The following is a 15,351-nucleotide window of genomic DNA, read 5'->3' on the forward strand; positions in this document are numbered from 1 at the left end:
AAAAGATGCTGTAATGGTACAAGTACCTTCAAGATTTTCTGGCTGGAGGAAGACCCCTCCAAACCACTGAAAATCAATGCTGATCTGTTGGTGGGGCGATCCTTTGACATTTGAAATAGGGGCACTCCTGCGTATAAGTACCTGAAAACAATGCATTCGTTTACACGGGACATCCTCAGACTAAGTAGTAGACTGTTATTTTTTGCTTTAGTTCCTGACTGATGGGATGCTGGTGAGGGAAATGATGGCTGATCCACTATTAACAAGATACAGGTAAACATGCTGAAGATGGCTTTTGTGCTGTGATATAAACACTGATGATGATGTGAACTTGTCTTGTTTCTGTTCACCTCTCGTTACCTTTTCCTTCCTTATTTCCTTATATCTTCCATTATTGAAACTGCACACTTTCTGGGACTAGGATCTGTCCTTTTGCTTCTTACTCTGTAAAGTGGCCATGGTCAGTGGTGGCTGTATATCATGTATTATTTTAACTAAAGTCTATTGGAATATAACATACACAGTTTTACAGTTCAGCTGTGTTGCCCCCAACCCCAGTGTATCTCAGAGGTTGTTTGACAGTCCTTACCACATATGTGGATACACTGAGTCCACACCCTCTCCAGCTCCCAATTCCTAAACCTAACTGTGGAAAGGTCGTAACTTAAATAATTCCTGATCTTCTGTTAGCACTACTTGTCTTACCTGAATTAGCAATGTTTGAAGTGTTTCGGTCTGTGGCTTTTGCAGCTTCTGAGATTGTAAATTTGTGAGTCATAAATCTGAAGCTTTGAAGGTTTGTTTGCTTGATACATTCATAATTGACTGTATGGTGGCTATTTTATGATAGCTTATGGTTGCTAATCTGCTGTTTTGCAAGAGGTTTTACTTTCAATATTAATTAACATCTCATATGGAACATTGTTCTTTTTGCTTTTGGTTCAGTGTGATCATGTTGGATGAAGCCCATGAAAGGACCTTGTATACAGACATTGCCATTGGCTTATTAAAAAAGGTTAGAACTCTCTACCTATTACCCTTGTCATATATTCATTGAATTGCTCCTCTTGAATGAAATCAAATGCTCTTGTCGTGCTGCTGTGGGCTTGAAATTTGCTCAGAACCTCTTTCCAGCTGCTAGTTATTGTGACAGATCCTACAGTATGCCATTTCCTATTCTGAGTGTTATGTGGCCACAGAGTAGGCTTGCCAAGTGGAATAAGGCTTTTGGAATAGGCACTATTTTGGCATGGATAACATTTGGAAAACACAAAGCGATTCTTACTACATTGGTTGATTGTTTGTGACAAAATGATCCTGACAGTATTTAATGAAGCATTTTGTTAAGTTGCCCAAAGGCTTACTTAGTGTTTCTAAGCAAGAATTTAATTGTGGGGATTCTTTCAAGGATAACACACCCCTTTGTAGAAGGTTGTGTTTTCGTACCTAAATGATTGTCCCTGGGCTGGTTTGTGATGCATGAAATGGTACTGAGTGGAGCATTCTCCAGGTGAACTGAAAACAAAACAGGATCGTGTAATTAATTGCCTTCTATGCATGTAAATCTAGCATCTCTCATATGTGTGATGCCATTTTTTGACATGTGACCATATTATAGCAATTTCTGACTTTTTTTTCTCCTCTTGTGTTTTGCAGGTTCAGAAGAAACGAGGGGATCTTCGTCTGATTGTAGCATCAGCTACACTGGATGCAGAGGTACAGCTTTAGTTTCTGGCAAAAATGGGACTGTGGTAACTGTTACTGTATAATCAGTCTTTCAGAATGCTAATTTGGGTAGCCTGAACTACCCACTCAAGTGCAGAGGCACAATCTACTGAGAACATAACTTGGTCAGTTGAAGCCTCACTAGAATGAATGAGAGTTGCAAAAAATCACAACTGTGCTTTTGTACAGCTCCTGCTCATTCCTCTTGCCTCATTCAGTAGTGTACGATGTATCATGCATGTGCATAAAGTGCGGTCAAGTGACTGTTGACTTATGGTGACCACTCTGGGTTTTCAAGGCAAGTGAGAAGCAGAGGTGGTTTGCCATTGCCTTTCTCTTCAGAGTCTTCCTTGGTCTCCCATCCAAGTACCGATCCTGTTTAGCTTCTGAGATTGGGCTATAATATACCATTTTGCATCCCCTGCAGTGTGCCATGAGTGACTTTAAATACATTTCATTGGGTCGGAGGAGGGATGATTTGTGTTCCCTTGCCCACTTTCATTGCAACCTCCTACCCATACGGCTCTTTGTCCCCTGACTTCTGGAATCATCTTTCCATATGTCAAAAGGGAGGTAATCCATATCTGCTGACAACTGGCTGGATCCAAGGCATTAAGTTTTAAAGACATCCTACTTGTATTTTTGACATTCTGCAGGTGTTTATTTCATTTTTAATACATTCTTACTTTTTTAATTGTTTTTTAATTGCAGAAATTTAGGGATTTCTTTAACCAAAATGAGACCAGTGACCCGAGCAAAGATACCAGCATGATCCTTACCGTGGAAGGCCGAACTTTTCCAGTGGATGTCTTCTACATTCAGAGGTCTGTTCCCGTTTAATACTCGTAAGTGGTGACTAGAAGAGCTTGTATCTTTGATACCCAGCTACTTAATAAAAGGCTGGGTGGAAGGGATTATTAAGTGGACCTTAGGTATTCTTTTAAACAATTGACTTACATGGCTTTGGGACCAGCACATTAAGGATGTAAACCTGAATCTGTTTTTTTTCCAATTGAATGTGTCTTTCTCCTATTTTGTGAGCAACAGGCGCGGACTTCAGTGGAGGAGGGCTTCGGGAACCTTCCCCCGTCCCCTTCTGCACCGGCCAGCTGGAGCAGACTTCAGACGAGTGCTACGGGGACTCGGTGGAATCTTCATGCTTTTCCTCCCCTGGAATCTTAGTCCTTCCCTTCCCCCTCCACAGAAGGGATATGGGCAAACCTGGCAGCACCTTCGTGCCCTCTCTCCTCCACAAAAGGAGATGGACAGGTCCGATGGCGGAAGTGGGCTCGTTTTTTTACCCCTGCACACACAGTGCTTGCTTTTGCGCTTGTGCTGAGCAAGGAAATGTGGGTGTCATAGGTGGATAATCATATGTTTGTGAATCTTTTCCGTTGTTGTAACTTAACTGCTGTTTGCTTCAGGCGTAATTGAGGGATGGTGGTAAAATGTTTCAGAAAATGTTAGTGAGTGGCAGTTAAAACAACAAAACAATTCTGTAGAATCTTCAGGGCTTAGTATTTATTGTGGTGTGAGCTTTTATAGGTTAGCACCTGGAAGTAGTCTAGGAAGCTGGTAGGTATGTGTATATGAGTATAATAATGTAGTTGCCTGTTTTCCATATCATGGATACTGCTATGGGCTGTCTAGATATTATGGATACAGTAGAAGATTTGATTTTTTTACCTCCATGGTTTCTATTTGAATGTAATATGCATACACATACATACATATATATTTCTTAAGGAAACGCCAAATCCTTGGTAGGAATATTGGGGCAGTGGGTTGATACTAGTGAATCCCACATTGAAAGGGGGCTTCTAATGTGTTTACATAGGGCTTGTCTTACACATCCACGGATATAATTTGATTTTTCCCCTCTACATTTGATTACTGTAACTTGAAGCTGAATATATGACCCTGATTCCTTTGTGAAGCGTTGTGTTTGAGGTTGACGTGAAAGTTCTGGTGCAGGGTTGCATCTGTGTACTCACACATGCAAATCATCCCTTGATGTTGCAGTCATTAAGTGATTAACCTTCATGTCTGATTCAGAGGATAGTCAGAGTTATGCTAAAGTTAAAATGCCCCGTTTTGGGCCAAAGTTAATGCTAAATCTAAAGCTTTAATGTTAGAACCCTCCTATAAATTGTGCTTTCTAGGCTTTTAGGTAGTGCAGACCCTTAGAATCAAATTCCAGACTTATAAAAGTATGATATTGAGATAATGAGAAGCATTTTGAGTATGCATTTGTACAATGCCTTTACAGGCATAAATGCAATAACATAAATAAAACAGCAATACTTCTGGAATGTTTACAAATCAGGTCTTTGTTATATGCTGAAGTAATCTGTTTGTTGGACCTGTTTCTATTACTGTGAAATAAATTCATAAATATAATTGTGTTTGTATGTAAATAAGTGACATGCTTCTGAATTCCCAAAGGAGTAGTGAGTGGCAGGTCTACCTCTGTGATCATGTATCATGGATGATATAAGTATGCAGTTGATTCATAGCATCTATGGAAAGCTAACCATTTTATTTTTGTTTTCCTTCTGGCGATAAGACAAAGTCATACTTTGCTGTACTTATGGATCATGTTAATGTTTTTTCCAACAGTCCAGTTCCAGACTATGTAAAATCAACTGTGGAAACAGTCATGAAAATTCATCAGACAGAAGGTGATGGAGATATACTGGCATTTTTAACTGGCCAGGTAGATACAAAAGAAACATTTCTGTCCCATTGAAATTGTTACGCTGAAGTAAGATATTGTGTTAATTTTACTTCATGCAAGAACTCTGATTTGGTTTAGCTGAAAACATTGCTTATGTAATAAATTTAGGAGTATTGTCGAAGGCTTTCACGGTCAGAGTTCAACAGTTGTTGTAGGTTATCCGGGCTGTGTGACCGTGGTCTTGGTATTTTCTTTCCTGACGTTTCGCCAGCAGCTGTGGCAGGCATCTTCAGAGTAACACTGTCCTTCAGTGTTACTCCTCTGAAGATGCCTGCCACAGCTGCTGGCGAAACGTCAGGAAAGAAAATACCAAGACCATGGTCACACAGCCCGGATAACCTACAAGAACAAATTTAGGAGTGTTTGAGAGCCAACGAGGCACCAGTTGGGGGCCTCTGTTCTTGTTTAGAATCATGCTAAAATATGAAGTACCACTGTGAATCTGACTTGTATTGTACAGGTAGTAACAGTGCAGTCATACGCGGTTAAACCCTGCTTTAGATTGCACTGTGAACTATTGATGAGTCATTAGTAAACATTTTCCAACTTCTAGCATGGCTGTGTTGTAACAGCAACTTGATCAGTTGATTTTGATTCAGGCAGGACTGAACAGTTCTAATGTGCAAATCAAAACATTCCTCTTTGGCTTCTTTCAGACATAGTCTTTTCTATTCCACCCTTGTTGCTTTACCAGCCTTGGGCATGTCTGTCCTGGTGCTAAGTGCCCTTTCATTTCCATTTTAATTGATTAAAGCAGCAGCATGATAAAGAGGGACTGATGAAGCACTAAAGAGGCCTCCACCAAAGTTATTCCTGGCTCTCTACTTACTGGGCCCAATTTCACATTTTTTTTGCATTTCACATTCCTCTTTCTGCGGTGCAGAAGGGCACAACTCCAGTACTGGGTGCAGTATAGATTGTGGTGCTTGAAAGTGCATTGCAGTTTTCCCGATGATCAGATTTACACCAGTACAGAAATGCCCTTAGGAAGAAAACTGTCATCATGGACTATTTTACTGCACAAAAGGTTGAGGGGGGAGAGATTTAATTAGGTACATCCTAATTAGTTGAAATGCATCCTAATTAGTTGAAATGTGGGACATCCAGAACCTTTCAATAATCAGAGTTTGAATTGTTGTAAATGTGGCGCTCCTTTTGCAGCTATAGATATGGAGAAAATGTAATTCACCTGTGTAATAGGAAGAAAGGTGCTTCGAATGGTATAAAGCAATGGTAACATTAAGGGTGCGTGACTCTCACTTCCTCTTTCCATTGTTATCTGAAAAGGAGTTCTGGAACTCCACACTGGGATCCATTGAGCTTTCGGTAGCTGCTGGGACACTTGGGTCTTGTTGCAGGGGAAGTCACATGGCAGCTTTTTTTTATTACAATAAAAGTTGGGAAAGACAACCTGATCTAAGAGTGACTGGTGTTTCCTCTTTCACTGTCTCATTGTTCATAATGAAACAAGTATCTAAATCTGGGTTCTGGTGCTGATTGTTAAGCTGTTTTTTAATCAAGAATAGTGCAACAGCATTTTCAATCTGATGGAAATGTAACCCTGTGTATTGGGGAAGATCGTTCCTCCTTATTTGCCTCGGATCTTGGGTGAAGAATCTGAGAAAAAGGCAACTAATGACAAGTTACCAATTTCTGATAAATGTTTTACAGAAGTATGCTTCAAACTCCCCCCGCCCCCCGGTGCTCTTGAAGCTTAATATGTCTTGTTTTATCTTGACCTTAATAGGAAGAAGTGGAAACGGTTGTTTCTATGCTGATAGAACAGGCTCGGGTCTTTGCTCGCACAGGGATGAAGAAACACCTCCGCGTATTGCCTATGTATGCTGGGTTGCCTGCTTCTGAGCAGATGAAGGTGTTTGAGAGAGTGTCTCACAATGTCAGAAAGGTAAGGCTGTCATGATAAAAGCAAGTTAAGATGGTGTCATGCTTGTTAGGAGGTGACAGCGGCCACTGTTGGAGGCCTTGTTCATTTGACGCCTACATAGTAGGATAGCCGCATCTTCCCTCATTCTACTGGCAGCGGTGTTTTCGAGGTTACTTGCAGGTTTTTGCCATGGCAGCACTCTTAAGAGTCCTGTTCACGACTGAGGGTTGATAACTCCCCTCCCTTAATAGTAACTCAATATGCTGCTTGCCAAACAGAAATGATTTTATTTTTGTATTGTATATAGCTAGAGGTAATCACACCTGCTATGCTGTTCTTGTTCATGATTGCTCATTTACTTCCTAAAAACATGGAATGCCAATCGTCCTTTAACTCCTGCCCATCAACACTGCCCCACAAAGTGGTTATGAGTCCTTTTGCTTTTTCCTTTCAGTGAACAGCAATGTGGCTGCCCATCCCTACAGCAAGGCTGTTCATTCCTCCAGCCCATTATATATTTTGGGGTCTGGAAGCAATTTTCCTGCAGGCTGGATTGGCCAGGGATCATGGAGGGTTTTTTTACCATCTTCTGGGCATAGAGTAGGGATCACTGGGGGTGGGGGGTGGGGGGGAGGTAGTTGTGAATTTCCTGCATTGTGCAGTGGGTTGGACCCTGGAGGTCCCTTCCAACGCCATGTTTCTATAATTCTGTTATTCTGTGTGAAATGGATCTTGTAGTATTGCCTCTGGATAAGAACTAATGGAGCTATCCCTTCAATTCAGTTTGCACGTACTTTGACTGATATTAAGCAGCATATTGTGTCTTGCAACCACCCCAACCTCCTCCTTTGTCTTCACACCTCTTTGAAGGCAAATGTTGTTGCTGTTTCCCTAATCAACCCCAAGAAGTTCTTCCTGCTCAGTTTTCCCCCTCAATTTTGTAAAGTCTGAACTCTACTGTAATCTCCCCCCCCCTTTTTTTAAAAACAATTATTACTGCATATTTCTGTTCTTGTTTCCCAAGCTGATCTGGCTGTTATTGTATGTCATTAGTCAGCACACATAGTGAATTAGAAGTAAACTGGTTTTCTCTGGTCCTCTTAGGTAATTGTTGCCACCAATATTGCAGAAACATCCATCACAATCAATGGGGTTTCATTTGTGATTGACTGTGGCTTCGTTAAGCTCCGTGCCTATAATCCCAAAACAGCCATTGAATGCCTTGTGGTTGTCCCTGTATCAAAGGCATCCGCCAACCAGAGGGCAGGACGTGCGGGCAGGAACCGCTCGGGCAAGTGCTACAGACTTTACACAGGTAGAGTTTGCTGAATGATGGAGTATCTTTTTTTGTATGTATTTTTTTAATTCTTAGAGAACTTACCATTTTCTTGGATGCATTTAAGATTTACAATCCATAGTATATTCAATCCTTTGCGACTCTTGCTTGACCAGGAGGAGCACCCATGCTGTCTGACCTCTTAGAGCAGGGGTGGGGAACCTTTTTCCTGCCAAGGGCCATTTTCACATTTATAACATCGTTCGGGGGCCATACCAGGCATAGATCTCCCGGTGTGGGGGAGGGGGAGAAAGAGGCTAGGGTTGCAAGATCTCCAGCCACCACCTGGAGGTTTGCAAGAAAGAGAGAAAGAAAGAGAGAAAGAGAGAAAGAAAGAGGGGAGGGGAAGGAAGGAAAGAAAAGAAGGGAAGGAAGGAAGAACGAAAGGAAGAAAGGAAGAACGAAAGGAAGGAAGAAAGGAAGAAAGAAAGAAAGAAAGAAAGAAAGAAGGAGGGAGGGGAGGAAGGAAGGAAAGAAAGAAAGAGAGAAAGAAAGAGAGAAAGAAAGGGGGAGGGGAGGAAGGAAGGAAAGAAAAGGGAAGGAAAGAAGGAAAGGGGAGGGGAGGGAAGGAAGGAAAGTGGGAAGGGAAGAAGGAAGGAAGGAGGGGAGGGAAGGGAGGAAAGTAAGAAGGGAAGGAAGGAAGGAAAGAAAAAAAGGAAGGAAAGAGAGGGTGGGAAGCTTCTCTCCCCCCTACACACACACAAGCACTCACCAGCAGCCCGCGGATCTCCGCACACACGCACATACACGGGGAGGGCTGGGGGGGGGACCCTCCCGCAGCAGCGCAGCAAGCACACAGGCCGGGGGAATGGAGCACAGGGAGGGCTAGGCCCTTTGGCGGCGGCGGCGCGGGAAGGGAAGGGAAAGAAAGAAAGGGGGGAGGGGAGGGAAGAAAGGAATGAAAGAAAAGAAGGGAAGGAAGGAAAGAGAAAGAAAGAAGGGGAGGGGAGGGAAGGAAGGAAGGAAGGAAAGTAAGAAGGGAAGGGAAAAAGAAGGGAGGAAGGAGGGAAGGGAGGAAAGTAAGAAGGGAAGGAAGGAAAGAAAGAAAAAAAGGAAGGAAGGAAAGAGAGGGTGGGAGGCTTGTCCCCCCCACACACACACATACAAGCACTCACCAGCAGTCCGGTGATCTCCTCACACACGCACATACACGGGGAGGGCTGGGGGGGGGGACCCTCCGGCGGCAGCACGGCAAGCGCTCAGGCCGGGAAATAGAGCACGGGGAGGGCTGGCGGGGGACCCTCCCGCGGCAGCGCAGCAAGCACGCAGGCCGGGGAAATGGGACACAGGAAGGGCTGGGCCCTTTGGCGGCGGCGGCGCAGCAAGGGAAGGGAAGGAAGGAAGAAAGAAAGAGGAGGGTGGGAGGCTTCCCCCCCCCACACCCACGCACTCACCAGCGGCCCGGGGATCTCGCGCACACACGCACTCACCAGCGCGCAGGCCGGGGGAATGGAGCACGGGGAGGGCTGGCGGGGGACCCTTCGGCGGCGGCGCAGCAAGCGCACGGACCAGGGGCTCAAGCAGAGGGAGCGCTGGACAGGGACCCTCAGCAAGTGGCACGGCAAGCACGCAGGCGGTGGGGGGGGATGGAGGCAGGGGCCTCTGCCGCCCCAAGAACTCGAGGCCATGGTGGGGCAAGCGCGCAGGCAGCAGGGGGGGGGGAATGGAGGCAGGGGCTTTGCCGCAGCAAGAACTCGAGGTAAGCCACTCACTCGCCTGGAAAAAGCCGGTAGGGCACGGGCGAAGGGGAGGGGGTGAAGGAAACAAAGTTGGGCTGCCGAGAGAGCTAGCCAGGCACGTGTTTTCTCTCTCTCGCAAGGAACAGGAAGCAGGGAGACTTGGAGGAAACGCCCCCACAATCACCCAATCAACCTTCAGCTTTGTGTGCACGCGCTTCGGCTTCCCAGTGAAGCCCGAAGTGCTGTGATGAGGGCCTGGCTAGCGACAGCTAGCTCCGTGGAGCTCCCCGGCCTCGGCAGGTGGGCTGTGGAGCTCCCGGCCTCGGCAGGTGGGCCGGGGGCCGGACAAAATGATCTTGCGGGCCGGATCCAGCCCGCGGGCTGGAGGTTCCCCACCCCTGTCTTAGAGGGTGGAGAGAAATGCAAAGAAATGAAAATAAATTCATAGAAGTTTTTTTTAGCTATTTGTTTTGTTGTTGATTATGCTGTCATCCTTCTTGCTGATGTCATACTCGCTCTGATAAGCTGCATGGCTCATACTGGGTTAAGCCTTTTAAGTCTAGGACTGTTTCAAATATTCTTTGGTTTATGGTTTTGAGCTGAAAACAATGGTTTTGAGGGGTGGTCTGTGTATGTAGAAATACCTCCTGAAAAAATATTAATTGTGCTATTAGAATTGTGCTATTGGGCATGGAGTAGGGGTCACTGGGGGTAATTGTGAATTTCCTGCATTGTGCAGGGGGTTGGACTAGATGGCCCTGGTGGTCCCTTCCAACTCTATGATTCTAAGCATTTCCCAGACAGTTCCCAGCTTCATTATCAAGCAAATCCTCCTGGCCGTCATCCAACTCTGTGTCAGACACAGGTGCTAATGGGAACTTAGTGATAAGGGACTCCCCCAGAACCAAGGTCTGTTTGAAGTAGAAATGGCCGAAACAGCATGGTCATCGCTTACATTCTTTGGCAGGCTAAGCAGCGTGGTGTAGTGGTTAAGAGCGGCGGACTCTAATCTAGAGAACCAAATTAGATTCCCCACTCCTCCACATGCAGCCTGCTGGGTGACCTTGGGCTAGTCACAGTTCTCTCAGAACTCTCTCAGCCCCACGAATCTCACAAAGTGCCTTTTTTTTGGGGGGGGGGATGGGAAGGGAAGGTGACTGTAAGCCACTTTGAGGCTCCTTTTGGTAGACAAGAGCAGGGTTTAAAGACAATTCTTCTTCCGCCCTGAGCCTGGCTTGCTGGGGATGAGGGCGGGTTATAAATTTGAATAAATAAATAAAAATAATCAGTTCTGAGTTGTTTAGGAGTCTTTGTTCGTGCCTGAGTAGGCCTGAGGCTTGACCTGCAGCACTTTTTTGGATCTCATCATGATAGTTAGATGATAAACAATAGTGCCTCAGAAACAGTCGAACAGTCTTCAGGAGACTATATCCTCAATGTATAATCCCTGTCCTCCAAGATACAATGACTATTAATTTAAAAAGAAACTAAAATAAACTGGATAAAAGAAAAGGTCAGGAGTGGAACAGGCAGCTGCTGCTAGCCTGACACCATCTTGTATGCTGTATCTAATTGTTCTATTAAATTGTTTTGCAATCCTGTTCACTAACGTTGTTTCCCTATTATGTTGCTACGTGAGTATCACCTTTTTGTTGCTGTTGTTGTTCCGATCACTTCTCTTAATCTCGAGTGAATCTAGCTGACTGGGGTATATATAGAGAACAGAATGATATTGTAACATTACATAGTCGGTATGCGGGGTTATGTGATGTCAGTCAGGGCAAATTAAATCGATTAAGGTTCTCTGCCTCCCAGTCTTCTAGTTTTCACAGAAGGTATTTACTATATAACTTGGCCGCTATATTGAGTAAACCTATTTTTCCACCTGGGGAAGGCGGGGAGGCAAATTAAGTCAGTTTGCAGTAAAGCCAGTGCTTCTTGGGCCATTTGCCCAAGTGCTTCTGGCCAAATGGGGGATTGCACCAGATCAAGAAATTCTGATGCTTCATAGCCAACCAAGTTTGGCTATATGATGTTGGCTTAGATCCAAAGAACAGTGGAGTAGCGCTCACACAGCAGAATTTTGCCTCTCATGTTTCTGACTGTATCAGTAATACCCCCGAGGCTCACTTTTTGTCAATGGTAAAAATGTTCTCCAAATACTGAGAGTAGTGAGTCCCATTTTCACAATGCAATTAGCACATGTAGCAACATTTGGTGGAAGAATTGGCTTACGGGACGAGCAGTTATATGCCTCAGCTTTTTTTAACCATTCAAATTGGCTTGGTCTGTGCATTATTTTAATCTGAGCTACACAGTTTTAAAGTAGACATAAAACTTTAACTGATAAGTGTTAAAACCAGATTGCTTTGCCCTCTCCACAGAGGAAGACTTTGAGAAGTTGCCACACTCCACAATTCCAGAGATGCAGCGCAGTAACCTGGCACCAGTCATCTTGCAGCTTAAGGCTTTAGGAATCGACAACGTGCTTAGATTCCCTTTCCTCTCAGTAAGTACTAGATTCTTTAATATTTCATGACGTACGGTTAACTTGTCTACACTGGGCCACATTTTAACCGGGGCTTCAAGGTCTGATTTCTTTTCCCTTGTGTTCACACCGACCATATCCACACCATTCTGTTGTATGTTAGATGCAGTAGTAAATATTTGATTAGTGTTCATATCTGCTGTCGTTTTTGTAGGCCTTGGGAGATGCTAAATCAGGGACCCCCAATGTGGGGGTCTGTGGGGCACCGTGGTGCCGGCTGACATCTTTCCTGGCGCCTGCCAAGTATTTTTAGGAAGTGGGAGAGGCCATGTGGGGCTTTTGCCAAACAAAGCTTCTGGTTTGCTGTTGGAGATTTGATTAGCTGTGCAGATTTTTTAAAAAATGTTGCTTTGACAGAAGCTGCCACCACACGATGTACCCTGTGTGACTGAAGGTAATCTGTGGCAGCCATTTTGTGTCTGGCTCCGCCTCCTGTGACAGCCATTTTGTGGCTGTGCCCACCACACTGTGTCAGAATTTCAGAGGTGCCCTCAGGCTTAGAAAGGTTGGGGACTCCTGTGCTAAAGGCTTATATACTTAAGAGGTTAAAAGGAGACAGGTTAAGAAGAATAAGACAGGTTTAGTGTGATTATTATGTTCTCTGAAAGTGTTAGTAGGTGCACAAGAGACCATCAGAGGTCAGTAGTTTGTTGCCTAGTAACTACTTCCCTGTCACACAAGAAATGGATGGCTGGACCAGGTTGTCAAAGGGCCGGCCCCTTGAGATCTGTTATCTTGCCCGCGAGCCAGCAGAGGCAGCCACCCCCTCCAGTCCCGATCTGGGCTGGCGAGGAATGGTCCGGCCCCTCCAAGTGACATTTATGTTATATCCGGCCCTCGTAACAAATGAGTTTGACACCCCTGCTGTAGACCCTGTCTTGTAGATTCTGCCATATAATCACCCTGCCTTATAACAAGAAGCTTCTGAATAGTAGAAACTGAAGGCTGTAACGATGAAAAACAAGAAATTTTACATGAAAGGCAACTGCAAGAAATGAAGGGGGGTGTAACACACAGTAGGCAGTGGAAGAGGGTGGTAAGCGGGAGATTCAGCCAGAGCCTAGTAATTCTAGGTTTGTCCTGATTCTCATCTCTTGTGATGATCCTAAGAACATTAAAACGCTGCATTTTAAAACAGGCTGTATGGAAATATTTATTATATAAAAGATCATGAAATTTCTCTCGTGTGTCTCGACTGCAGCCTGAGCTAATTTTTACAATGTCTCCTTCCTAGCCTCCGCCCGCTCAGTCAATGGTGCAAGCATTGGAGCTCCTCTACGCGTTAGGAGGTGAGGTTGTTTCTTTGTACCTGGAGTAAAGGTGCAAGATAACATCAGACTAGTCATCTTTTCAAAGCAAGTTTCTGAAGTAATTGTGTAGGTGGGTAGGATCCTAACTGGTGATATTGCTACACATAATTAGAAGTGCAGACATCATACCATTATCAAACCAGACACTGTTTCTTAAATCCTCAGAATGATATGAATAAAAAGATGTTTCCTCTGTTAGTAGGTCGGATCCCATGTCTCTTTTCTGCTAATGGCAGCATTTTCCTCTAGTGCAAGGAACTTCTATTGATGCTAAAGTAAAAGCCTGTTGCATCCAGGGAAGGTTCCTCGCACTGTGGGAAAGCACTGCTATTAGCATAACGTGGCCATGGGGTCCACCCATCACTTTTTGTTCTACCCATGAGCCAAGTACACTGAGCTCAACGTAAGGAAGAGATTTCTGTAGATGCCATCCCTTTTGAAATGTTCCTTGAACATTGGATGTGTTAGGTATTTTGTCATATTGAGAAGACATAAATTATGTACTCTGACCTAGTAAATGTTTAGAAATAATTTTTTTCGTGTTAGCATGTCATTACGGCTAACAAGGTTAGCATGTCATTAAGGGCCTTTGGAGATATTGATTGCAGTTCATCTGAAGACTTCTGTTTTCCATGTTGTGGTGTAGCGGTCAGGGTGTTGGACTAGGATTTGGGAGACCCAGGTTCGAATCTTCACTGTGCCATGGAAGTGTGCTGGCTGACCTTGGGCCAGTCACACACTCTCAGCCTAACCAGCCTCATAGGAGGGGAGGACAAATGTAACAAGCCATAGATGGATTTTTATGGTTTCTTCTCAAGAACAGGCATGTTAGTAAACTCTTCCCAAAATACACTCCAAAAAGTTAAGTAGTCCTGAAAGTTAGGAATATTCACCACATCCCTCTCAGTTTTCCTATTTCTATATTGTAAAAAACGTATTGGTTGTATGCATTCTAGGTTACATAAAACTTGTAGAAACCAACTTGATTTGGTGTTCCTTTGATTCTAGGTATCAGAATGGTAGTTGGGTGAACTTTCTAGACTTATTGTCTGCTAATATACGCTTGTCTAAGACCTGGATAGCTGCAGGCTAGCTTGATCTCATCAGATCTCAGACACTAAGCAGGGCCAGTCCTGGTTACAATTTGGATGGGCAACCTCCGAGGACTACCAAGGTTGTGATGCAGTGGCAGGCAATGGCAAGCCACCTCAGAACGTCTCTTTCCTTGAAAAACCTACGGGGTCACCATAAGTGACTTGATGACACACACACACAAGATCTTTTCCTGTCCCTTAGGCAGCTAGGTACAATCTGGGGCTGCTGTCAGATCTACTTTCAATGCACACATTGTGTATGAAACATCGTGCACTAAAAGAATTTTGAGTGTGTTCTGGGTGTGCATTTTTATCAAAGCATGCCTGCAGCGCAAAAGTGTATCTGCGCTCTCTTATGGATGCAGGAATGGCCTGCACTAGTGAAAAATAAGAGGCTGCTTCTGGCTTCACTGTCACCAAGTCAGAATTTTAATATACTGCTTCATATTAGCTGCAGCTTGCGCACAAGGCTCATGAACTATGTTTGCCTCCTCCCCCCCCCAAAAAAAAAAACAAGTCCCTGCATGCTGCAAAAAGGTTTAGCTGGGATTCTGATTATCTGGCGAGAGGCTCACCACTTTTGATTAACTTGTAGACACCGGAAGTGATTTCCCAGGCAATAAACAAATACAAGGAGTACATTTTAACTAGTATCTTCTGTAGAATGGTACATGCTCCATGACGAGCCTCTGTGGAGAGAACCATGCTGGTATTTTTTCACAATTTCAACGAAATTCAGAGAAGGAATATCGTAACTTCGATGTGCTTTTGTGTACTCTTGCCAGGTGAGCGAATGTTGTATTGCAGTGTGTGTGTCCCATCCCCCTGCAATAATGCCTGAATCAATTAAGTTGTTTCAAAACGTCTTATAGCACTACGCTGAGTCATCAGCATTTATGTTCTGTATTGCTGTTACTTTTCCCTTCAGGGCTTGATAAATATTGTCGTCTCACGGAACCTCTTGGAATTAGGATAGCAGAGTTTCCTTTGAATCCAATGTTTGCAAAGATGCTACTGGAATCAGGTAATGTCTCGGA

At 44.3% G+C, this 15,351-nt stretch overlaps 1 protein-coding gene across 6 annotated transcripts in view; it reads left to right on the top strand.

Moving 5' to 3' along the window:
* DHX35 (DEAH-box helicase 35) overlaps window positions 1-15,351 on the top strand; it is a 44,058-nt gene that overhangs the window by 15,675 nt on the left and 13,032 nt on the right. For 3 of the 6 annotated variants that reach the window (XM_056844055.1, XM_056844054.1, XM_056844056.1), the window contains exons 6-16: window positions 212-273; window positions 946-1,015; window positions 1,657-1,716; window positions 2,437-2,549; window positions 2,773-2,994; window positions 4,345-4,441; window positions 6,210-6,368; window positions 7,452-7,662; window positions 11,747-11,871; window positions 13,145-13,199; window positions 15,243-15,338. In XM_056844055.1, coding sequence (XP_056700033.1) covers window positions 212-273; window positions 946-1,015; window positions 1,657-1,716; window positions 2,437-2,549; window positions 2,773-2,994; window positions 4,345-4,441; window positions 6,210-6,368; window positions 7,452-7,662; window positions 11,747-11,871; window positions 13,145-13,199; window positions 15,243-15,338 — 1,270 coding nt within the window. The remainder of the gene's footprint in view (window positions 1-211; window positions 274-945; window positions 1,016-1,656; window positions 1,717-2,436; window positions 2,550-2,772; window positions 2,995-4,344; window positions 4,442-6,209; window positions 6,369-7,451; window positions 7,663-11,746; window positions 11,872-13,144; window positions 13,200-15,242; window positions 15,339-15,351) is intronic. The other 3 variants (XM_056844058.1, XM_056844059.1, XM_056844057.1) reach the window with 1 other exon arrangement.

This window comes from Euleptes europaea, chromosome 2 (assembly GCF_029931775.1).
Source record: "Euleptes europaea isolate rEulEur1 chromosome 2, rEulEur1.hap1, whole genome shotgun sequence".
NCBI lineage: Eukaryota > Metazoa > Chordata > Lepidosauria > Squamata > Sphaerodactylidae > Euleptes > Euleptes europaea.